At 40.1% G+C, this 24,980-nt stretch overlaps 2 protein-coding genes across 3 annotated transcripts; both read right to left on the bottom strand.

Annotated features, from left to right (window-relative positions):
* Positions 1 to 166: 166 nt before the first annotated feature.
* LOC139347263 (interferon-induced protein 44-like) lies at positions 167 to 11,426 on the bottom strand. The gene is made up of 8 exons (XM_070986689.1): positions 11,385 to 11,426; positions 10,774 to 10,821; positions 10,626 to 10,659; positions 6,388 to 6,583; positions 5,428 to 5,574; positions 5,132 to 5,303; positions 4,873 to 4,973; positions 167 to 1,322 (listed from the first exon to the last, which is right to left on the bottom strand). Exons 2-8 carry the CDS (start codon positions 10,817 to 10,819, stop codon positions 1,125 to 1,127), a joined length of 894 nt encoding a protein of 297 aa, XP_070842790.1. The 5' UTR covers positions 10,820 to 10,821; positions 11,385 to 11,426; the 3' UTR covers positions 167 to 1,124.
* Positions 11,427 to 18,111: 6,685 nt separating this feature from the next.
* Positions 18,112 to 22,048, bottom strand: LOC139347264 (interferon-induced protein 44-like). 2 transcript variants are annotated; one of them, XM_070986690.1, is made up of 5 exons: positions 21,669 to 22,048; positions 20,385 to 20,531; positions 20,088 to 20,259; positions 19,828 to 19,928; positions 18,112 to 18,592 (listed from the first exon to the last, which is right to left on the bottom strand). In XM_070986690.1, the coding sequence occupies exons 1-5, from the start codon at positions 21,882 to 21,884 to the stop codon at positions 18,431 to 18,433; spliced, it is 798 nt and encodes a 265-aa protein (XP_070842791.1). In that variant the 5' UTR covers positions 21,885 to 22,048; the 3' UTR covers positions 18,112 to 18,430. The 2 variants fall into 2 exon arrangements, with proteins under 2 accessions (XP_070842791.1, XP_070842792.1); XM_070986691.1 differs by lacking the exon at positions 18,112 to 18,592 and adding an exon at positions 19,325 to 19,472.
* Positions 22,049 to 24,980: the final 2,932 nt, after the last annotated feature.

The following is a 24,980-nucleotide window of genomic DNA, read 5'->3' on the forward strand; positions in this document are numbered from 1 at the left end:
CAAATAAGATCATCTCTAGACTAAAATAAGGCCTAAAAAAGGACTGGGTGAACTAGTTCCTACATTAAGTGACTACAGCTTGGTGGTCAGACTCAGATGTCTGGTTGAAAGTGAAATGCAGTGAACATCCCTGCATTATATAAATAAAAACACAAAAGCACATATACAATCAGTACTTAGTTTATTTATGTATCATTTGAAGTTTTTGTATACATCACTTACACGTCATGATTTCTTTGCGATTTTGAGGGGAGATAGCATAAATGCTGTCATTGGTAGAATATATTTCTGCCCCTCATGGAAAACATCAGAGGTCAACATTTCTGACCATACAGCACAGATATTGATTGACATTGATTTTCTGGCTGTAAATACATAAAAGCTAAGCATAGCTAACTTGTAATGCTAAGCAGCTAGTGTAGCAATGCTAATAATTTCAGTGCACGTGTTTGGATTTTGCTTTCAAAGAGCGAGCCTTAGCCTTGATCGCCTGCATGCAGATTTAAACTTAAGTTACAAGTTGGGTTGCCTCAAGATTTGGCCTTTTTACCTGCTTTTTTGTAGATGTTCTGAAATATCTGGAAATAAACACTATGTTTTGAAAAAACATTTGTAAGTTTTCTTCTCTCTGCTCCTTTCCAATGTATGTTGATTGATTGGAATAAATAAATAAATAAATAAATAAATTGAACAGCTGCATTTATTTCACAACTTTCCTCTGTGCTCTCCTCACTGATTTGAAATGGACTTAGTTAAAAACATTATGTCCCATATTTCATGTCCTTTAAATCTGGTCATACTCCACCCACACAGTCTGAAAGATGTGAGTTATTAAGTCTAAAACTCTTCATAATCCTCTTCTATATGTTGCACTGCCATGTTTCTACAGCAGCCCAGAATGGACAAACCAAATACTGACTCTTGAGAGCACCTTTCACTGTCGGGGAGGGTGAGACGAGGCGTTTTATGTTGGCTCCAATCTGCAACCTCACTGCTAGGTAGCACTAAACCCAACACATGGACCTTTAATGTTACTGAGACATACTAAATATTTGAAAGCGAGTTTTCAGGGACTTTAAACTATGAAATGTGGAGACATGAAATCATCATGAAACACAGCCGTTTCATTCTGTATTAAAACATGTCAGTCTCTCAGCACTCTGTTTGAAGTTGATGTAATCATCTCCAAAGCTGATGATGCTTCTCAGTGCGCTCAGGATCAGTGAGTCAACATCACTGTCGATGTCAATTTCTTCATGGTAGTTCTTCACGGGGAAGATGCAGTTCATAGGAATTCCCACATCTGCACTGAATTTCTCCAACTGTGTTTTAAAAAAAATCACAACGTCTGTGTTTAGATTACAGCTCAGAGCTCAGGATGTACCAAGGACTGCAGCATCATGATTGCCCTTGAGGATTTTTTTTTTTAATTTAATCTTTATCTAATCAGTGTGTTTTTCAAGATATCTTTTCCAGAAAGACCTGAAAAGCAATTAAAGCAGCAGATAGAAACAACACAATAAACAAGGAATAAGAAAAAACAAAACAAAAAAACACTAGTTTGAGGGCAGGTTCTAGTTCATTCCATTTTGAAGTGACATAGTATGTGAAACCAGCTCTGCCAACAATCGTCTGGAATAGGAAAGGCTGAAAGTGTTCATCATCATCGTCATTTGAACAATTATCATGTGTTGTACTTCTCTTCAGGCGTGTTTTCATTGACTTGAATAAAAAAACTTATGCGGAACAGTTGAGAATTTGACAAACGTGTCAAATAATAAAAGATATTTTTCCACTTGGCTGAGGTGGAAAAATTGATGTATCTTTAAATGTAAAATGCAACAAAGTGCAATGGAAAAAGACTGAGTAAATAAATAATGTTTAGTGGCTAATATTCCCCAAGGATCTGTTAATTTTCAGTGGGCTAGACTAGTCTTTTCGAACATGCAGGATATTTAGGACACAACAATCTATATTTTACGACCATCAGAAAACTATAAAAACGGAAAAAATCTTTTTAATAATATTACTATTACAAATAATTTATACTCTTTCTCCGAACCCCTCCTCTGCATTGCACACCTTTTGCACACCAAACTGCCAAATTGGTATTTGTGCAATTTCATACGTGTATTTCCTTTACTTGGTAAAGTTCCTGTCGAGCCTTGGCCTTTGGTTCGGCTTGGCACGGATCTACTTGTTATGGCCGACGTGACTGCTCTATAAGAAAGTTACTCAGTGGAAAAATACATGACCTGTTACTTAGACTTTTTAGACTGTTTTACTCCTGTCGACCTTCACCAACTAATTTCAATAATTTCATCATCAAAATCATCAACCTGTATTTTAGATCCTATCCCGACTAAGCTGTTTAAAGTATTTAAAGTATTACCTCTAATTGACTCTTCAGTATTAGACATGATCAATCTCTCTTTATCAACAGGCTACGTACCACAGTCCTTTAAAGCAGCTGTGATAAAACCGCTTCTTAAAAAGCCTACTCTTGATCCAGGGGTTTTAGCCAACTATAGGCCGATATCCAACCTTCCCTTTCTCTCAAAAACTCTTGAGAAAGCAGTTGCCAATCAGCTGTGTGACTTTCCAAACAATAATAGTTTATTTGAGGATTTCCAGTCAGGATTTAGAGTGCATCATAGCACAGAGACAGCACTGGTTAAAGTTACAAATGACCTTCTAATTGCATCTGATAAAGGATTTGTCTCCGTACTAGTCTTATTGGATCTTAGTGCTGCATTTGACACCATTGACCATGGCATCCTATTGCAGACACTGGAACACTTCATTGGCATTAAGGGAACTGCGCTAAGCTGGTTTAAATCCTACTTGTCAGATCGCTCTCAGTTTGTACGCGTTAATGACGACTCCTCTGTGCTCACTAAAGTCAGCTATGGAGTTCCACAGGGTTCTGTGCTTGGACCAATTCTATTCACCTTATATATGCTTCCTTTAGGTAAGATTATCAGGAAGCACTCAATAAATTTTCATTGCTATGCAGATGATACCCAGCTATATTTATCAATGAAACCGGAAGAAACCAGTCAGTTAACTAGACTACAAGCATGTCTTCATGACATAAAGACCTGGATGACCTGTAATTTTCTGATGCTAAACTCGGACAAAACTGAAGTTATAGTAGTAGGCCCTAAACATTTTAGAAAGTCACTTTCTGATGACATAGCAGCTATGGATGGCATTGCGCTGGCCTCCAGCACCACTGTAAAGAATCTGGGAGTTATCTTTGACCAAGACATGTCCTTTCACTCCCATGTAAAACAAATTTCAAGGACTGCCTTTTTTCACCTACGTAATATCACAAAAATCAGGCATATTTTGTCTCAAAATGATGCAGAAAAACTAGTCCATGCATTCGTTACTTCCAGACTGGATTATTACAATTCCTTACTATCAGGCTGCCCAAATTCGTTGCTGAATATTCTCCAGTTGCTCCAGAACGCTGCAGCACGTGTTCTGACCAAAACCAGGAAAAGAGATCATATTTCTCCAATACTCGCCACTTTGCACTGGCTCCCTGTAAAGTTTAGAATAGAGTTTAAAATTCTCCTCCTTACTTACAAAGCCATAAATGGCCAGGCACCTTCTTATCTTAAAGAGCTCATAGTACCTTATTGCCCTACTCGAACACTGCGTTCCCAGAATGCAGGTCTACTTATGGTTCCTAAAGTCTCAAAAAGCAGAACAGGAGTCAGAGCATTTAGCTATCAAGCTCCTCTCCTGTGGAACCATCTTCCAGTCTTTGTCCGGGAGGCAGACACTGTCTCTACATTTAAGAGTAGGCTTAAAACTTTCCTTTTTGATAAAGCTTATAGTTAGGGCTGGCTCAGGCTTGTCCTGGACCAGCCCCTAGTTATGCTGCTATAGGATTAGACTGTCGGGGGACCTCCAAAGATACACCGAGCTCCTCTGTCCTTCTGTCCCTCTCCATCTGCATGCTTTCATGTCCTACCACGGCGTGTTACTAACTTAGCTCCTTCCCCGGAGTCTCTGTGCTTTGTCGTCTTGCAGGTTCCACAGTGGCTGAATCAGGATTGTGGATTACAGCTGGATTACAGCTTGGCCCTGCCTGACATCCACTGCAACTGCTACTACTGTTATTACATCCACTGTCACTGTTACTGTGACTGCATGTCTGTGTCACTCTCCCTCTCTTGCTCTTCCTCTCTCACCCAACCGGTCGAGGCAGATGGCCGCCCACCCAGAGTCTGGTTCTGCTCGAGGTTTCTGCCTGTTAAAAGGAAGTTTCTCCTCGCCACTGTTGCCAAGTGCTTGCTCATGAGGGAATTGTTGGTTCTCTGTAGATAAAAGAGCTTGGTCTGTACCAGCTCTATATGGAAAGTGTCCTGAGACAACTTCTGTTGTGATTTGGCGCTATACAAATAAAATTGAATTGAATTGAATTGAATTGAATTGAATTGAATTGAATTGAATTGAATTGAATTGAAATGAATTGAATTGAACTTAATAACCAGTGACTCAACTGGATACACTTGATATTCTTTTACACTTGGTTCACATTTAAATTCTTTGACTCCCTGTATGATCACATTTCTTTGCTAATTAAAAAAACAGCAGCTTACAATAATCATCATTACAACTTGATATATGGTAAAAACTCATGTTCATACATCATCATTTCAGGACTAGATGTTAAAAGTCTTCTTTTCTCACAGTGCTTTATATATGATAGAGAATGGGGATCTCAACTTTACAGATTTTATGTTTGGGAAAAACCTTTCACTGGCATCAGATCAGGACTCGGAATTGGCCAGTTCCCTGAGTTTGGACATCAGAATACTAATATTGATAATTCATATTATTTCTCATCAAGCATACCTTCTGCTTCAGGATCTTGACCTTGTAGACGTTCTTTACATCTGCTTTGATTTCAGGACTGAGCTCATCAGGTTTGGTGACAATGACCACTTGAGGAATCCCTGTCAGAACAACATGTTAAAAACTAGTGAGTCCTGTAACTGACATAACTGCAAATGGATCACAGCTGTTTCTCTGTGACTATAAAGACTACAAACAGCTACAGGAAGTAAGTGTTTGATCACTGCAGGACAGAAAAAACAGAGATTTCTGCTCTCACCCAGGTCACTGGCTTCTTTCCTGATGTCCCAAATCTTCTGCAGAACTTCTTTGTTCATGATAGATAGTTTGTTTGCATCGATGACACAAACCAGAACATGCACTTTGTCGTTGTCAGTCGGAGATTTGTTGTAGAATCGATCATCCTCTGACAACTTAGACTCAGGATTGAACTGGAAAAGACATTTAAATGCTTTTAAATGACACTTACAAAATGTATAAATAAATACAGAATTCAAAGTATCACATGACCTAAATTTGTACAAAAAAGATCTGCAAAGTTTGCAGCAACTGTACCCTGTAACCATCCATCACGTGTCCCTTCAAAGCCAGTTTGATGTCTTCCACATGGACACCTCCGCGTTGTTCCAGGCCCATGATGTCATTGAAGACAAAAGGATAAAAGGTGCTTGACCTTCCTTTTTGGATCTTGTAGGTTGTGTACTATAAAGCACATTTGACCAAAAAAAAAAAAAAAAAAAGCAGTTACTTTGATCATTATGGAGCAGACATGGACACAGATGATACCCAGAGAGCATTATGGGAAACCATAAAAGACTCTTTCTTTGTTTTGGAGTCATGAATTTTGTTTATTACTCTTCATTCTGTGAGTCTGCTTTCTTGACAGTTAATGATCAGCAGATGAATTTAATACTGAGTGACAACTAATTTTTGAAATCACTAAAAAATGACTAAAATCACACATTTACTATCAAATCATCCTGTCATTGGTCTGCTACAATGTTCTTCCTGACTGCTGGCCACTGGTGGTCATATAAACAATGACTGTCCTCAACAGAAACCAGTCATTTGTTCTGACATTGTTTGATTGGCTGCAAAGCAGACAGTCGCATAAAGTTCATCCACCCCTGCTGAGACTCAGGTGGAGGGTGGGGTGGATGGATGATGATGTGAAGTATGCAACTTGATAATGAATACTGGATTATATAACGTCTCCTATCAACAGTCAAAGCTGGTTTCTCCTTCTTTTTATCTGAGAAGTAGAACCAGTTTTAAAACTGTTAACAGCTATGTTGGTGGATTGTTCTGCTGTTATCTTACAATATGATGCAAAGATGTTTTAATGTCCTTCAACTGCAAAGGCAGAAACCTACTGGAGAAACTTCTCACTCCTCAGTTGAAGACTATATAATGTTAAATGTAATACAAATGCGAGTTTCATAAAGGTTTGCAAAGCTTTTCTATGACATGATGAATTTAGGATGTTTTCTTAACACATTCAAAAGTTCTTCATACCTTTTTGGTAAAAGAGTCATGAGAGGTGTTATCCACCAAAGCCTGTGTGTACATTCTGCCATGTAAGACACTTTGGACAGAGTTGATGAAGCTGGACTTTCCTGTTCCAACAGGTCCATGAAGAAGAATCCTGAGCTGCTGGTTTCCATTTCGAGGTTTGTAGTCTTTCACATACTGCAAAGCGCTCTGATTGTCTCTGCTCAGGGAGGGAAACACGCATTACGTTGGACTTCAACAACGGCGACAACAAATAGAAATGACTCAGGGGGCTCTATTTTCAATTCCGCTGCCTGTGCGGCGCAGACTGCGCACCCTGCGCAGTGATATTTTCGTGCAGCGCAGGCAGGCGCACAGGGCACTGGGTATTTTGGTAAACCGAGGCGTACAGAGGTGCGCCAGGATGGGCGTTGTGGCGCAGTAGGGGGAGGTGTCAGCATAATCAGCCGGCGGATTTGAATTTTTGTTCCATTTCGGTCCATGCCGGCGGCGTAAAAGTGCGCTGAAAGCTCGCCACCCCAGACCCAGTCAACTCTGTGCGGCAGCGGCGCACCGCTGGGCAAGTGGATTTCCGTAAACCGGCAGAGTCGTGCGCTCACGTCACCAATACCTCACAGGCAGGTTTCCACAGTGTCTGGCATTTCACTGCGATCAATAATTAGCAACAGCCACGATTCAGTGCAACTATCTGAGTCAGCACATGCAGTCAGACCTAAATTTATATATTTTGATCAGTATCTCATCTGACCACATCGCAAGTGTGTTCGGCACGCGTGATGGTCACTCACCCTGACCGAATGTACACAGGTGAAACAGGGATGTCTGGTGATCTGTGACTCAAATTGCCTGGTGACAAACGTACATGGACGAAATTTTGATTTTAGAGGTGGGGGACACCAGTATTTTTAATAAAACTCAAACTCTTTCAGTTTACTGTGTTTTCTAGCAGTTCTTCTAGTTTTCTATTGTTACTTTTAAGTTTACTGCTCCCTTTTTTGGTTTGACTGGTTGTAAAGCATGTAGCAAAATATTATCACCCAATTCTGTGTGTCACATTGTTAGTCAACTTCACTCTAATTCAGTAATACCAATTTTACACTTATTTTTGGAATGTATGGTAAACAGACCTCATTTTAATAGCACCACCCAGTGGTGGGCAGGTCAAACTGACTATCTGAATATCACAGGTGGGGAGAAATTGAATAAAATGTCCATCATTCAGTAGTCACCATCAATTTGATTTGAAATGAGTGTTAACAATTATATCCTCTTTAAATCCTCTTTTTGACAAATGAAAAGTGAACAAGGGTCAATTTGCCCAAAGACCACAGAAAGGTCAACATAATCAACTCATCCAAAGCTTCACACACACACACACACACACACACACACACACACACACACACACACACACACACACACACACACACACACACACAGAGGCACGCCGCACGCACACACGCGATTCACAACATAGATAGCACATGGACACGCACACGGACATAAATCAAACGTTAGTGTAAATGAAATCTCTAATATTACAATCCGTCTTGGTGACGTGACCCAGGCAGAACAAAGGTCCAACATGATGTTCAACAACTTAGCCTACAGGCAGCGGCAGATCAGCGGGAAGCTCGAGTCGGGAACTGCTGTCTCCTGGGCAACCAGCAGACCGGTGTACAAATCCTGGCGGTTTGCAACCTGATTGAGTGACGGGAGGGGGGGCGGCCAATCACACAGAAACGGCAGAGCCAATCGAGGACCGTGTGAGTGGCCTAAATGGTCTAAACAGGCTTCAGCTTTAGCGGCCGTTTTCCGCTTGGTCTTAGTGCCTGACGCGTCTCTACCTAATATAGCGTAACATTGTTTTTGGACGGTAAAAAACTGCAGGGGACAAAAACGGCGTTTTGAAAAAGTGCGTGGGACATGTCAATGCAACTGTCTGAGTCAGCACATACAGTCAGACCTATATTTTGATCAGTATCTCATCTGACGACATTGCAAGCGCGTTTGGCACGCGTAATGGTCACTCACCCTGACCGAATGTACACAGGTGAAACAGGGATGCGAACTAAGCAATTAACGTCGCTGTGCCAACCAGAAACAGCCGTGAAATCCCACAGAGCATATATACTGCATCTATCTCAGAGCACTCCAGAGACAGACACATAGAAAAAACGTAAGTGATGATCGTTGTCCACTATTGCCCACGTCATTTCATTCCAAATACAAATGTAATCATAGTAATGCTTAACGTAATCTACAAAGATGGAGTACATCATTGCTCTGAGGAGGAGGAGGAGGAGGAGGCCGAGGACGTTATGAGTGACGTCAGTCTCCTCCTGGGAGAAGTCTGGGCGTCGGCCACTTTCCTGCGCGGGCTCAGTCATCCTCGAAACTTGGCATGCGCCTTGCCGGCGGAGTATTTAAAGGTGAGGCGAGAAGCTGGTGTGATTGGTGAAGATTTGACTCGGCTGTGCCAAACCCACTCCACGCCTTCTCCCCTCCCTCCTTCCGAGTTGCGGGAGCGACTGAACTGCCTCAAGCGGCGTGTATCCCAGCATACCTTGTACGACCGAAGTTTTCCGAAGATTCTCCCATGAGATTGCGCGGACGGAAGTCTTCTAAAGATTCTCCTGTGCCAGGATATTTAAACAGTAAACAATTTCCAAGCCACTTTAGCCTAAATCCCCATTTGGAATATTCAATTTGCCTAGTTTTTTTGCACTGTCCTTTCAATGGTCTCTGTTTTTTACAATATGAGATAATGATTAGCCAGCTAGCGTTAGCGATTTCCAAGCCACATAATATCGAGGTATATAAACCATTTCCAATCCAACAATAATCTTACCATTGAATTTATCATTGGTAATTTTAATGATCACTTAATCAATTAATTGTTATTTTAAAACAGACATTTTGCATATACCAAACAATCTCCACAGCAAATGTTGCATATTCTGATAGGATTACATATAACTACCAAATAGTTAAAGATGTAAAGGCTGACATATTAAAGACATGTACTTGAACATGTAGAGCACACTTATAGTGATAGTAATAATGGCAATAGACAGCTCTCACACTCATAGATAAGATAAAAATCTGCTATCAAATCTACTATAATCAAATTGCTTAAATATAATAGTATATTGTTCAATAACAAATGATTAATTGATCATCGATTAATTGTTGTGATCTCTCTCTCTAGATAGATAGATAGATATAGACATTTATTAGAATTACAGGGACGCTTTATATATGTATGTCTATATCTGTCTATCTATCTGGATAGATACATAGATCTATCTATCCTTTTATCTATCTATCTATCTATCTATCTATCTATCTATCTATCTATCTATCTATCTATCTATCTATCTATCTATCTATCTATCTAGATAGATAGATAGATAGATAGATAGATAGATAGATAAGGACATACATACATAGTGTAAATAACGTCAAAATTATCATCAAATTAGCCAAAATCTGACCTGTGTTGAAAACATAATCTTAAAATTTTGTGACTGTATTTTAAATGTTTTAAAATATGAAAATGTACAAAATGTTTACATTGTCTACTTTAGAAGACAAAAAATCCAGCATATTCCCAGGGTCCTAAATAATTTAAAAAATAATTTTAAATAATAGATGACGACATTGCTGCTGTCTCTCTTCCTTCTTTCCTTTCACCTTTACTGCCAAATAAATCAAATGAATGGTCATAAATCTTTTTATCTGAACACAGTTGTTGAAACGGGATATAGTCGGAAGACTCCGGACCGCGCAAGGTATGCTGGGATACACGCCGCTTGAGGCAGTTTAGTCGCTCCCTCCGAGTTGCGCCGCTGGGTGGGACTGAGGTGAGAAGGGGGAGGAGATGCGCCAGCAGCTGTAATGAAACTCATTACCGATTCTTCGTTATGGAGTTCCTCTTCGGGAGTGTCTGTAGGGCGTGAGACATCGGCGAACAACTAAACAGCTCTACATGTGCAACAAAAGGAGGCACCACCACCATGCGGCGCTATTCAGTATTACAATAATAATGCTGCAGACTCTGACTGTTACACAGCGTAGTGCACGAAAATACCAAAGTCTGCGCCGCCACGCCCCACCGGTGAAGCGGACGTGACTTTGCGCCGCGCTGCGTCACGCCAGCGGCGGAATCAACAACAGAGCCCCGACTGTTTGTCCTGTGACAGAGTGTCAAAGGTCAGACTGAAGGTGCAGACACTCACCCCCACTTTATTTTCCTCCACGGCTCGCTGAAAACTGATGGAAGCAGCACATGTTCAGAGAGGACAAAGGATTATGAAAACCTAGTCATCATGCAGCAATTTGTATTTTTCCATAAATTAGAGACATGTTTTCTTTAAATAATCTTACATGGAGATGGAGGGGGTGGCGCAGGTGTGGACTGATTTCCTCCCATGGCTGAAAAATAAAACAGTTACAGTAAAACTCACATTTGCATGAATTTCTTTATTTTCACTTTGAAGCCAAATGACTGGACGCTTTGTTATAAAGGTGTTAATGAATAATATTTCAAGATAACATTAGTGTCAGTTTGCAGTGACTGAAAAAGAAAAGTTTGTACTTATTACTACAACAAAATGACTTCATATCCTCCAACAGCAAAAGAGCATTTATTTCATTCAAAGCTTCTATCAAACCCAAAAACACGATTGTTGGTGGAATTGAGTTATAAAAAACCCCTCATTATATATGTGTGTGTGTGTGTGTGTGTGAATATATGTATATATATACATGTACACACACACACATAAACAACAATCAGTGTTAAACAAGCTAAACTGAAAGTAAAATTTGATAAACAGATTCAATGAATGAAACAGAGATTGGGAGAGTTTTATTGCTGTAACAAACATGCAGTGAAAGCACATTACAGACATAGAAAAAACAGCGAGCAGCCATGTAAATATGCCATAAATAAATGAACTAAAACCACATTGAGGACAATGAAAACTTATGCTTACCGTCTTCACGAAGGCACACAGAATGTCCACACTGAGTCACAAAGAGATAATGACTCATCATCATGACCACAAGGGTAAGACTTGTAGACTTTCACTTTCACATTCAACATGATGTTTTCTGTTTCACAGCATGTTTCTGTTTGAACTCTCTGAAAACTTCACCAAGCCACGGACGTAATGTTAGGGGGGGCGCAGGGGACATGTCCCCTGCACTTTTTCAAAACGCCGTTTTTGTCCCCTGCAGTTTTTACCGTCCAAAAACAATGTTCGCTATATTAAACACAGACGCGTCAGGCACTAGGACCAAGCGGAAAACGGCCGCTAAAGCCGAAGCCTGTTTAGACCGCTCACACGGTCCTCGATTGGCTCTGCCGTTTCTGTGTGATTGGCCGTCCCACCCGTCACTCAATCAGGTTGTAAACTTTAGTCGGTGATTCCTCTGATGGCTTGTTGGTGATGATGTCCTCTGAGTGTTGGATTTATTGCTCCAGTTCAGTTTTTTGTTGCTGTTCTTTCTTTTTTTGTGTGTATCCGGAGTATGAAATGATTATGCCTCTTAATACTGGTTTATCTGTTTCCCATATGATAGACGGAGATAACTTTGGGGAATCATTTATTACTAGGAAGGATGTCCACTCTTTTCTAATGTGACTGTCAAACTCTGGATCATTGAGGAGGGATGGAGAAGCGCCATCTGGTGTTGGGTCTGTATGGGGTGGTTTTATTCCATGTGAATGTTACTGGGGCATGATCACTGATGATGATGGGGTGGATTTTTGATTGTGAAATATTAGATATAATTGAATTGCTGGTGAGGAATAAATCAATGCATGAAAATGGCTGGTGAACTGGAGAGAAGAATGAGTATTGTCTTGTGGATGAATGTTGAAGCCTCACCAAATCCCATGTCAGTCATAAACTGTTTGATTGTGTCAGATGATTGGCAGGTTCGTATGTTTGTGTTATTGCTGCGGTCTATGGATGGGTCAATGACTGTGTTGAAATCACCTCCTATGATGATTGGACAGTTGGAATTGTTGGCGATAGATGAGAAAAAGTTATGAAAAAATGGTGGCTCATCAGAATTTGAGCCGTAGATATTACTGACTGTGATGGGCTTATTGTTGACTGATATATTTATTATAATGAAACATCCTTCTGTGTCAGTGATGGTGGAATTGAAGCTTTATTGTTAATCAGAATAGAAACCCCTCTCTGTTTGCTAATGTAGGTTGAGGAGAAAACATGAGTAAATTGAGGTGATTTTAATTTATTTTGGTCGAGGCAGTAAGATGAGTTTCTTGTAATAAACAGATGTCTGCTTGTAGTTTGTCCAGGTGATTAATTATTTTCATTCTTTTAGCCTGAGAACCAATTCCCCTTATGTTCCATGTTAAAAATTTTAGTGGTAGCATTTCAGAAAATGCAGAATGGATTTAGGTGAAACCAATACATATGTCTATATTTTTGCACATATATCATAGTTGTACCTGCAAGCTATACACATAAAACACAAAAAGAAAGAGTGCACATTGCAACAAAAATACAGAAAAGATGTGTGCAAACATTTAAGAAAAACAACAACAAAAAAAGTTTGGAGAGTCCAGTGCTGATCAGGGCACATATTGAGGTAGCAGAGAGACATTGGTGCAGTGATGGGTAATAGTTTTTATGAATGGGTACGGTAAAAGTTTGTCATTAGAGTAGAGAGTGGGGCAGGGGAGAGGAGGGGGAGCTGTTTGTCAGGATGAGCAGAGAGCTGTGTGTGTGTGTGTCAGATTAATGAGGTGGGGGGAGAGAGTATAGGGGAGCATGGGGGGGGTCATGAGTTTGTGGATGGGATGGAGTTGTTTACGACGGAGCATAATTTCCTTTGGGAACTGATCATTGAATCCATAGTCCGTTCCTTTGAGCTGCCTGCCTTGCTGCTGTACCTGTTGTTTCTGTTTGAAATGTTCGAATTTGGCGACTATTGGACAGGGATGGATGTTGGTGGCGTTTTTCTGACACGTGCAGTGAACTCGGTGGAATGTAATGTTTTTAACGGTGTCAGAGGAGAGTTTGGGCTGTCGAATCATGAAGTCCTTAACAGTTTTTTTTTCCAGGTCATCCGTGGGGTGTTCTGGGATGCTGGTGAAAACAAGATTGTCGTGCATGCTGCGGGCCTGTAGGTCTAATATTGTTTCTTTCATGTTTTTAATGTCCGTGGTGATGGAATTGAGCTGGGTGGTGAGGGTGTTAATGGACTGTTTCAGTGATTTATTTTCGGAGGTGAGGGTGTCTATTTGTTCCTGACTGTATTCAAGGCTCTGACGGAGGGATTGGAATTCGCGGTGTAAAACTTCAATGAGGGCGATTCTATTGTCTAGTCCGGTGAGTTTTTGTTTGATGGATAGTAGAATGTCGCTTACCTCAGTACAGCAGGGTGGTTTGGGGGGTGAATCAGAGCTGGAGAGTGGAGATGGCTGGGCTCGTTTCTTTTCATTACCTGCAGTGGAGGTGGGGGAGGAGGTGGAAGTGGGGGTGATGTTTGGCAGGTTGTCATCCATATTGCAGAATCTATGAAAGCATTCGTCAATGTAATCCTCAAGTAGTTCCAGGTCGCGTGGTTTGATTATCCGGTTTTGTGTGTATGGTAGAGTGGACGGAAAGAGGAAAAAAAGTAAAGTTTTAAGTCGGATGAAAAAGTTTGTATCGCGTCTAGCAGCCGGTCACTGCCATCTTGGATCTCGCACTGTCTCACGGGAGTTGGAGTCACAGCAGCATGAGAGCTCTTCCACTCTTCAGGTGGCAAAATTTGACATGACAGTGGAAGTTAAATTCACAAAAAGTCTCTGTTAGATTTCTGAGATATGATGAGATATCAATTTTGTCTATGTCGCCCCCAAGAAACTTTTTAGGGATCCTCTGAGCCAGCCTGTGAACTTGTGCACCAAATGTAGTGACAGTAACACAAAGAAATTAGATTTTTGACAGTTATATATAGTTACGTGTATAATTCTTTCAATAAAATACAGAATCATCACAGATTTGACAATTAATCATGGCAAGACTCTAAATACAACATAAATGGAAAAAGGTAACGCCTGCTGATTCCAGTTCACTAGAATGAGATTTCGATCTCATCCACATCCCAAGGACCCTAGCTGCTACAGGCCGGTGGCACTAACATCACACCTCATGAAGGCCCTGGAGCGGCTGGTTCTAGCCCTGTCTCACCTGGAGTTGCCGGGGAGCTCTGTTCGGGTCCTGTTCCTGGATCTCAGCAGTGCTTTCAACACCATCAGGCCAGCCATCCTGAGAAACAAGCTGGAGCTTTCAGGAGTGGACCAACACCTCACATGCTGAATAGTGGACTACCTTTCCAACCGCCCTCAGTATGTGAGGACACGGGACTGTGTGTCAGGGACTGTCCTCTGCAGTGTGGGGGCCCTCCAGGGAACGGTGTTGGCACCGATCCTCTTCACCCTCTACACAGCTGACTTTTCCCACCTGTCACCCACCTGCCACCTGCAGAAGTTCTCTGATGACTCTGCCATTGTCGGCCTCATCACAGATGGGGACGATAGGTCATACAGAGGACTCATTCAGGATTTTGTGGACAGGTGTCAGCAGAGCCACCTGCTGATTAATGCGGATAAAACCAAGGAGCTGGTTGTGGACTTCCGCCGCCGCCGCCCGCACTCTCCCCCATCACCAGTGAACATCCAGGGAAGGGACATTGAGATGGTGACATCTTATAAGTACCTGGGTGTTCATCTGAACAACAAACTGGACTGGACTCATAACACCACTGCACTTTACAAAAAAGGAGCAGACTCTATCTGCTCAGGAGGCTGAGGTCTTTTGGGGTGGGGGGGGGCACTCCTGAAGACCTTCTATGACTCTGTTGTGGCCTCTGCCCTATTATACGGAGTAGTCTGCTGGGGGAGCAGCATCACAGCAGCTGAGAGGAAGAGGCTGGACAAACTCATCAGGAAGGCCAGCTCTGTCCTGGGATGGCCTCTGGAACAGGTGGAGGAGGTGGGGGAGAGGAGGATGACAGCCAAGCTGTCCTCCATGACAGACAATGACTCCCACCCCCTCCAACACACACTAACTGCACTGAGGAGCTCCATCAGTGACAGGATGCTACATCCAAAGTGTGTGAAGGAGAGGTATCGCAGGTCATTCCTTCCTGCAGCCGTCAGACTGCACAACAGTAATCAGTACAATAATATGTTTACAATCTGTGCAATAACCTGTGCAATAATGCAATAATGTGCAATAATCAGTGCATAACAATCTGTAAATACTATCTACAATTTCTTAGGATGACGTTTTTCTTTTATCCCACTCTTGTATATATACTTGTTTTGAATTTGCATTGCACTTGTTCTAATACTTTATACACTTTATTGATGCTGCTGTATATTGGAATTTCCCCTCGTGGGACTAATAAAGGAATATTGAATTGAATTGAATTGAATTGAATTGAATTGAATTGAATTGAATTGAATTGAATTGAATTGAATTGAATTGAATTGAATTGAATCTTCAGAGAGTTTGAAAAATGGGACCCACAGCCATATTTATGTAGCCCCAGCTAATTTAAGTTACTCCCTAATATTTGAATTACTCCTTAATATTCAAATAACTGTTTTCTTCGAAACTAATAGGTTCATGTAAATTTTGCTCCATATTAATGTGTTTTAATGTTTTTAATATGGTTACTTGAATACAAGTACAAGTAAGTTATACTACAGCTTTAAGTTGTTTGGTTGTAATGTACTTGACTAGCATGTGGCATAAGCCGACTGCAACCTATGTTGTTTCATTTTGATGTTTGTGATTTGCTGCTCGTGAGTCATGTTACGTTTCGAGTTGTGTGACTGGTGGTGGAGCTAGGAGGTGGGATTGGTTGTCCTGGAGAAGCGGAGAGGATGGTTGCGGGAGAGGAGCAGGAGGGAGAGACGAACTAAAAGTTTTTAGTTTGCAAAGTGTGTTTTCTTGGACTGACTAGCCTGGTCAGTCAGCTGTCTTCTGTGTCTTGATGCTTTTCGCCACAAGTGGAGATGAGAAGTTGAGACCGTTTGGATTTGTGACTGTTTGGAGACGAAGAACAGCGGCTAGCTGTGCTCTTAGCCTATCGCGAGGAGGAAGAAGATTTCTGCCGCTGAGGGTCCTCCACGGTCATCGCCTGTTTGCTGCCAGCCTGCCATCAGCCCATCAGCAGCCTGTCTGCATCTCCTGTCGGTGCTGAGGTGCACTTCTGGGATGCTTATGCTACTGTGAGTAACATTAAGCAGCATTATTTCTGCACAGTCAAAGTGCACCGGCTTCCACTGTACTTGGCCGCCACGCTCCCCAGCTTCGACCAGGCCTGCAACGTGGGGTTTGTTCTGTTCGTGTTTTTGTTTTCCCTTGCCGGCTTGTGCGAGTGTGTGTATGTGTGTGTGGCTGGGACCAGAAATAAAGTGGAATATTACAAAAAGGTGCTATAAGAACTCTTTTGGGGTGTTAAACATTTATTAAGCTATTTTCTGGTTAAGCTCATAAACGGTGAATAATAGCCGAGCAAACTCAAAGGAGCACATTTGTGTTTAGCAGAGTTTAAAAAACAGAACAAAATCAAAGGGACACTAAGTTAAATTCATTTTTTGAGTTGTCAGAGTATTGAGTGAAACCATATTATTGGTTTACTATTTAATTTTGGGGTTATTTCATTTCAGTGCAAGTATATATATTTTTTCTCTTTTCCCTGTGAATAAACTAAGTCAATCCATTGGAACAAACTTGTCAGGTGATTCATTTTAAGTGCATTTAGTCATAAGTGTACTGTTTAAAGAAAGCAGGAAGGAATACATTAATACATGTTTAAACTAATAATGGTTGTAATCAGCATGTTGCTTAAAAGGTGTCTTTCACCTGTAATGATATCTTTCAGCCTGTGAGAGGCGCTGTGACCATGTGATGAGCAGAAAAGACCATTTCAGAGGTGAAGGAGGTTGACTGAGCTTCACAAACTGTGTTGATCAGAATGAGAATTAAACTCCTGGAAGTAAATTTTTTCTTTCCCTCTTAAAATACAAACTAGAGAACAAAACCTGCTACATGTGCAGACTCTTGTGCACGTGTGTGGATTTTGCTTTCAAAGAGCTGGCCTTAGCCTTGACTGCCTGCATGTGTTACACCCCTGAACAGAGGAAGGGATAACTTGAGTTAGAAAACAACAGCGACTGTTCAGCTCTCAAGTCTGTATATTTAATGACTGATAAACAGCCCGAGAGCTTCCCCTAGCGGCTACATACCGGATATGACATTACTCCTAACTTCCCCCTTCAGTTCCTTTCAAAATAAGACATACCAAAAACAGTGGTAACATAACATATTACTACAACAGATTCAACATTTAAAACTGCATTAGTTTATATTGTATTTTAAGTACCCACTACACATGAAGATTTAAACTTAAGTTACAAGGTGGGTTACCTCAAGAGGTGTTCTGAAATATCTAGAAATAAACACTATGATAACAATAATAAATACTAACTTCTTAAAAAAAAAAAAAAAATAGAACAGCTGCATTTATTTCACAACCTCTATTTCTCATTCTCTCTGTGCTCTCCTCACTGATTTGAAATGGACTTAGTTAAAAACATTATGTCCCATATTTCATGTCCTTTAAATCTAGTCATACTCCACCCACACAGTCTGAAAGATGTGAGTTTTTGAGTGTTAAACATGTTGCACTGCCATGTTTCTACAGCAGCCCAGAATGGACAAACCAAAAATTGGCTCTTGAGAGCACCTTTCACTGTCGGGGAGGGTGAGACGAGGCGTTTTATGTTGGTTGCAATCTGCAACCTCACTGCTAGATGGCACTAAACCCAACACATGGACCTTTAATGTTACTGAGACATACTAAATTTTGAAAGTGAATTTTCAGGGACTTTAAACTATAAAAAATAAAAAAGGCTGCTGTTTATATGTTGGAGATTGTTATTCTGACATCATGAAAGACGGCTTTTTCATGCTTTCTTAAAACATGTCAGTCTCTCAGCACTCTATCTGAAGTTGATGTAATCATCTCCAAAGCTGATGATGCTTCTCAGTGCGCTCAGGATCAGTGAGTCAACATCACTGTCGATGTCAATTTCTTCATGGTAGTTCTTCACGGGGAAGATGCAGTTCATAGGAATTCCCATATCTGCACTGAATTTCTCCAACTGTGTTTTAAAAAAATCACAACATCTGTGTTTAGATTACAGCTCAGAGCTCAGGATGTACCAAGGACTGCAGCATCATGATTGCCCTTGAGGATTTTTTTTTCAATTTAATCTTTATCTAATCAGACAGTGTGTTTGAGATTAAGATATATTTTCTAGAAAGACCTGAGAAGCATTCACAAGAGCACAATCAGCAGATAGAAACAACACAATTAATCAGGATTAATAAAAAAGAAAAAAGAAAAAACTCACAAGAATTAAAAAACAAACAAAAAAAAAATAGTTTGAGGTCATTTTCTAGTTCATTCCATTTTAAAGTGGTACAGTATGAAACCAGCTCTGCCAACAATTGTCTGTAATAGGAAAGGCTGAAAGTGTTCATCATCATTGTCATTTGAACAATTATCATGTGTTATACTTCTCTTCAGGAGGGCAGACGTGTTTATTGTTGTTCCAAACAGCAACAAACAAAGACGAGGTAAAAACTCGGCTGTTCTAAGTCCTGTTTTCATCCAGATGTGGCACAAATTTAGTCAAATTTTTCAAAATTCAGCAAAAGATAACAGCTAATTTATTAGGACTTCATCCAGCAGAATATAATCTCAGTAATATTATTATTTTCATGTCTCGTGTCCTGAAGCTTACAATGACCTGGATGAATGAGAATATTCACAGGCATTACAAGTTGGTTAATCAAGATAATCAGTAGGTGGCGCTAATCCTCCAGTCGTGTGTCAAATCATAAAGGAGCTCCAGTTAAAGCTCAAACGATGGAAAACCATGTGGAAACATGACGGAAATCAGACATTTCTGTTGGCGTCATGCACTGATGTGAGGAAGGTTAAACTCTCCACACAGATCTGATGTTTTCAGCTCTTCACTGGTGACAAATTCTGATTCATGCCAACATTGTTTATTCACTCAGCCTTTTCCCATTGCACTTTGTTCCATTTTACATTTAAAATTAAACCAATTTTCCACCTCAACTTTTCCACTCTTTTTTATGCAAGTCAATGAAAACACACCGATGTGGTCATCATACGTCATATTAAAACGTTTGTTCACTCTCAGCTCGTGTTCCCTCACATCTGATCATATTTCAGAGTTTTACAGATTTTATGTTTGGGAAAAACATTTCACTGGCATCAGATCAGGACTCGGAATTGGCCAGTTCCCTGAGTTTGGACATCAGAATACTAATATTTATAATTCATAGTATTTCTCATCAAGCATACCTTCTCCTTCAGGATCTTGACCTTGTAGACGTTCTTTACATCTTCTTTGATTTCAGGACTGAGCTCGTCAGGTTTGGTGAAAATGACCACTTGAGGAATCCCTGTCAGAACAACATGTTAAAAACTAGTGAGTCCTGTAACTGACATAACTGCAAATGGATCACAGCTGTTTCTCTGTGACGATTAAGACTACAAACAGCTACAGGAAGTAAGTGTTTGATCACTGCAGGACAGAAAAAAACAGAGATTTCTGCTCTCACCCAGGTCACTGGCTTCTGCCCTGATGTCCCGAATCTTCTGCAGAACTTTGTCACTCATGATAGATAGGTTGTTCGCATCAATGACACAAACCAGAACATGCACTTTGTCGTTGGCAGTTGGAGATTTGTTGTAGAATCGATCATCCTCTGACAACTTAGACTCAGGATTGAACTGGAAAAGAGATTTAAATGCTTTTAAATGACAGTTACAAAATGTTTAGACAACTAAAGAATTCAAAAGTATCATATGACCTAACTTTGTACAAAAAAGATCTGCAAAGTTTGCAGCAACTGCACCCTGTAACCATCCATCACGTGTCCCTTCAAAGCCAGTTTGATGTCTTCCACATGGACACCTCCATGTTGTTCCAGGCCCATGATGTCATTGAAGACAAAAGGATAAAAGGTGCCTGATCTTCCTTTTTGGATCTTGTAGGTTGTGTACTATAAAGCACATATAAAAAAAGTGCAGTTACTTTGATCATTATGGAGCAGACATGGACACAGATGATACCCAGAGAGCATTATGGGAAACCATATAAGACTCTTTCTTTGTTTTGGAGTCATGAATTTTGTTTATTACTCTTCATTCTGTGAGTCTGCTTTCTTGACAGTTAATGATCAGCAGATGAATTTAATACTGAGTGACAACTAATTTTTGAAATCACTAAAAAATGACTAAAATCACACATTTACTATCAAATCATCCTGTCATTGGTCTGCTACAATGTTCTTCCTGACTGCTGGCCACTGGTGGTCATATAAACAATGACTGTCCTCAACAGAAACCAGTCATTTGTTCTGACATTGTTTGATTGGCTGCAAAGCAGACAGTCGCATAAAGTTCATCCACCCCTGCTAAGACTTCAGGTGGAGGGTGGGGTGGATGGATGAACATGTGAAGTATGCAACTTGATAATGAATACTGGATTATATAACGTCTCCTATCAACAGTCAAAGCTGGTTTCTCTTTCTTTTTATCTGAGAAGTAGAACCAGTTTTAGTTCCTTGAATGTAACCAGACTTTAACCACAGGTGCTGCAGAATAATGTTTAGTTTCCCACATCACCTAATTTGGTGTGTGTGTGTGTGTGTGTGTGTGTGTGTGTGTGTGTGTGTGTGTGTGTGTGTGTGTGTGTGTGTGTGTGTGTGTGTGTGTGTGTGTGTGTGAACCTGGAAGTTCATCTTAAGAAACAAGAAGTGTGCAGCTGTCAACTGTTGGCCTTCAACAGTTTATCTGCAGATTTTTATCAACATTCCTGGTTAACAGCTATGTTGGTGGATTGTTCTGCTGTTATCTTACGATACAAAGATGTTTCCACAGTTTTCTTTCCCTTTGTCTAAACATTGTTTTGTAACAGTGATTTTATGATGCTCTTTTCATGGAACCCTGAGTTTTGTTGTTATATTTTAATGTCCTTCAACTGCAAAGGCAGAAACCTACTGGAGAAACTTCTCACTCCTCAGTTGAAGACTATATAATGTTAAATGAAATACAAACGCGAGTTTCATAAAGGTTTGCAAAGCTCTTCTATGATGAATTTAGGATGTTTTCTTAATTCATTCAAAAGTTCTTCATACCTTTCTGGTAAAAGAGTCATGAGAGGTGTTATCCACCAAAGCCTGTGTGTACATTCTGCCATATAAGACACTTTGGACGGAGTTGATGAAGCTGGAATTTCCTGCTCCATCAGATCCATGAAGAAGAATCCTGAGCTGCTGGTTTCCAGTCTGAGGTTTGTAGTCTTTTACATACTGCAAAGCGCTCTGATTGTCTCTGCTCAGGGAGGGAAACATACATCACATTAGACTTCAGCAACACCAATAACAAATAGAAATGACTCAGGATGTTACTGTAAGACATGGAGCCCAGTAACCACAAACAGTTCCATCACATTACTTTTGAATGCATTATTTGTGGTCTAAAAGTTGAGGTTTGAGTTTTTGTTTGATGCCCAGAATTCACACGAAAACTAGGAGATTATTCAGGATGTCAAACTGAAGGTGCAGACACTCACCCCCAGTTTATTTTCCTCCACGGTTTGCTGAGAACTGTTGAAAGCAGCACATGTTCAGAGAGGACAAAGGATTATGGAAACCTAGTTATCATGCAGCAATTTGTATTTTTCCATAAATAAGAGCCATGATTTCTTTAAATAATCTTACGTGGAGGGGGTGGCTCAGATTTGGACTGATTTCCTCCCATGGCTGAAAAATAAAACAGTTACAGAAAAACTCACATTTGAATGAATTTCTTGATTTTCACTTTGAAGCAAAATGACTGGACGCTTTGTTGTAAAGATGTTAATGATAACATTACAGTGTCGGTTTGCAGTGACTGAAACTGAAAAGTTTTGTACTTATTAATGTAACAAATTGACTTCATATCCTCCAACAGCAAAAGAGCATTATTTCATTCAGAGCTTCTATCAAACCCAAAAACACGATTTTTGGTGGAATTGATGTATAAAAACAAAAAAACAAAAAACAAAACCCTCATCATTAAAAAAAACTAAATAACAGTGTTAAACTAGCCAAACTGAAAATAAAATTTAATTTACAAATTCACTGATTCAGTGTATGAAACAGAGTTTGGGAGAGTTTTATTGCTGTAACAAACTTAGCTGAACACATCAAGATGATCACGAATCAGAAAAACTACAATTAACCACAGAAAAAAACAAAAATCAGACTTTAAATAAATCAAGTGAAACTAAATCATACTGTAAGATAGGGTTTTTGGATGTTTTTGACTATTGCCATACATGTTACTTAATAAAACTATCAGAGGGCTGTGGGTGAAGCAAGAGCACGGGGACAACTCCTTCGATGTAACTCGATCCACTTTAATGTCCGAAAGAAAAACTCACATTACTTCCATGTAAAGTGCACCAAATTATGTTGTTCCAGATGAAACTTAAACAGCGGAATACAATATTTATAAATGTAGTTACAATTAATTAAATTTATGTGGACTCAAAATAATGAACAATGTAAAATAAGGCAATCTGTTGAACATGTCCTCACAAAAATAAATCTCATCTTACAATATTGAACAGACACAAAACCTTAAATTTATAAAGCTTCTTAAATTATGTCATGTGGCATCAGTTCATGAACACTATTATAAAATCTTGTCCTTCACATGAATAAAAATGAGTGTACGATGATAAACTTTATGACTTTCATTACACATACTGAACTCCTGCAATCAGTAGCCATCTTCATGAGCCATGCAGTGAAAGCACATTAGACAGATATAGAAAAACAGCAAGCAGCCATGTAAATATGCCATAAAGAAATGAACTAAAAGCACATTGAGGATAATGAAAACTTACGCTTACTGTCTCTGAGTCTCTATGACAATGTGACGATAAAGGCAAGACTTGTCGATTTTTACTTTCACATTCTCTCTGAAAACTTTTCCTCTTTGTCTTCTTTATTTGATTGAAAGTGATTTTTATCACCACTAGACTTCTGACTTCTTGTTCCAGTTCAGACTGAGGTCACAGCCACAGTTGGGAAGTGAACATAATTTGTCTTGTTAGTTGCAGGTTTGGCTCTCATAACTCACAGTTCACAACTGGTTAACAGGCCTATCTAAGAGATAAAGTACTGACACGTAAATATACCATAAAGAAATGAACTAAAAGCACAATGAGGATAATGAAAACTTATGCTTACTGTCTTCACGACGGCACACAAAATGTCCGCTCTGAGTCTCTTTGTGCAATGTGACGATAGGGGCGAGACTTCTCAATTTTTACTTTCACATTCAACAGGATGTTTCATCTTCCTGAACATCTTTCTGTTTGAACTCTCTGAAAACTTCACCAACAGTCTGACAGCGCAGCACATTTTCTCAAAGCAGAGCTTTTCTCTTTTCCTCTTTGTCTTTTTTATTTGATGGAAACTGATTTTTATCACCACTAGACTTCTGACTTCTTGTTCCAGTTCAGACTGAGGTCACAGCCACAGTGGGGAAGGAAACATAATTTGTCTTGTTAGTTGCAGGTTTGGCTCCCATAACTCACAGTTCACAACTGGTTAACGAGCCTATCAGAGAGATAAAGTACTAATATTACGGTCATGGTAAATAAATATTAACAAATAAATATAACAGCTATCAGCATGTGAACAGGTTAGCGTGCAGGTATAGGCTGTGTTTTCAAATATTTTGAAGGCTACTCTTAAAGTATGGCTTACAGTGTTTTCAACAGAGACGACCATGACGTGAAATATGAATCATAATTGCACCATGTATTGATACAGATTAAATCAATTATAAGGCCTGTTACGGCTGCCACCGTTTTTGGGGGTATTTGTGTCTTTTTGTGTGTGTTTGTGTGTGTGTTCTCGTGCCCCCTGTGTATGGGAATAGAAACAGGACTCCTCCTCCAGAAGAGGACACACACCTAACACACCTATTCACCTGCCGGCTTCAAGGGACGTCTCAGCCTGGCAGTCTGCGGCTGGCATCTCTGGTGACCAGTTTTCGGCACAGGAGAGATCCACTTAGTGGTGACAGATAGTGTGTTTTTGTTATATAGTTGGCAACCAGACTTGAAAGAGCTAGGTTTTGGGGGGGGGGGGGGGGGGGGGGGGGCTGATTGACTGATTTTTCCATACACTTAGTTTTGATTTGTTAACTTTTGCTTTTTCCCCTTGTATTTTGGTTCTCGTTTTGTTTTCATTTGACTTTGTGTTTTAGAATTGTTGGGTCTCTGTAGATTAAAGAGTGTGTCCTGACAGGTTCTGTTGTGATTTGGCACATATAAATGAAACCAATTCGACTGAAATGAATTGAATTTGCTTTTTGGGTGAAGCCCTCAGGCCGACACACAATATGTACTGAATGTTTTCCTTTGTATGATTTTTTTTTAATTTTGAAAA

Source organism: Chaetodon trifascialis, chromosome 19 (genome assembly GCF_039877785.1).
Source record: "Chaetodon trifascialis isolate fChaTrf1 chromosome 19, fChaTrf1.hap1, whole genome shotgun sequence".
Classification (NCBI taxonomy): Eukaryota; Metazoa; Chordata; class Actinopteri; order Chaetodontiformes; family Chaetodontidae; genus Chaetodon; species Chaetodon trifascialis.

Bases quoted from the DNA above. Each gene is read 5' to 3' on its own strand.
- LOC139347264 (XM_070986690.1), bottom strand. From the start codon at position 21,884: ATGTTTCCCTCCCTGAGCAGAGACAATCAGAGCGCTTTGCAGTATGTA. The intron at 20,260-20,384 runs GTGCAGTTGCTG...TCTCTTTTCCAG, and splicing joins ACGTGATGGATGGTTACAGG to TTCAATCCTGAGTCTAAGTT. The intron at 19,929-20,087 runs GTGAGAGCAGAA...TTGTTCTGACAG, and splicing joins GGCAGAAGCCAGTGACCTGG to GGATTCCTCAAGTGGTCATT.
- LOC139347263 (XM_070986689.1), bottom strand. From the start codon at position 10,819: ATGGGAGGAAATCAGTCCACACCTGCGCCACCCCCTCCATCTCCAT. The intron at 5,575-6,387 runs GTATGAAGAACT...TGTGCTTTATAG, and splicing joins ATGACTCTTTTACCAAAAAG to TACACAACCTACAAGATCCA. The intron at 4,974-5,131 runs GTGAGAGCAGAA...TTGTTCTGACAG, and splicing joins GAAAGAAGCCAGTGACCTGG to GGATTCCTCAAGTGGTCATT.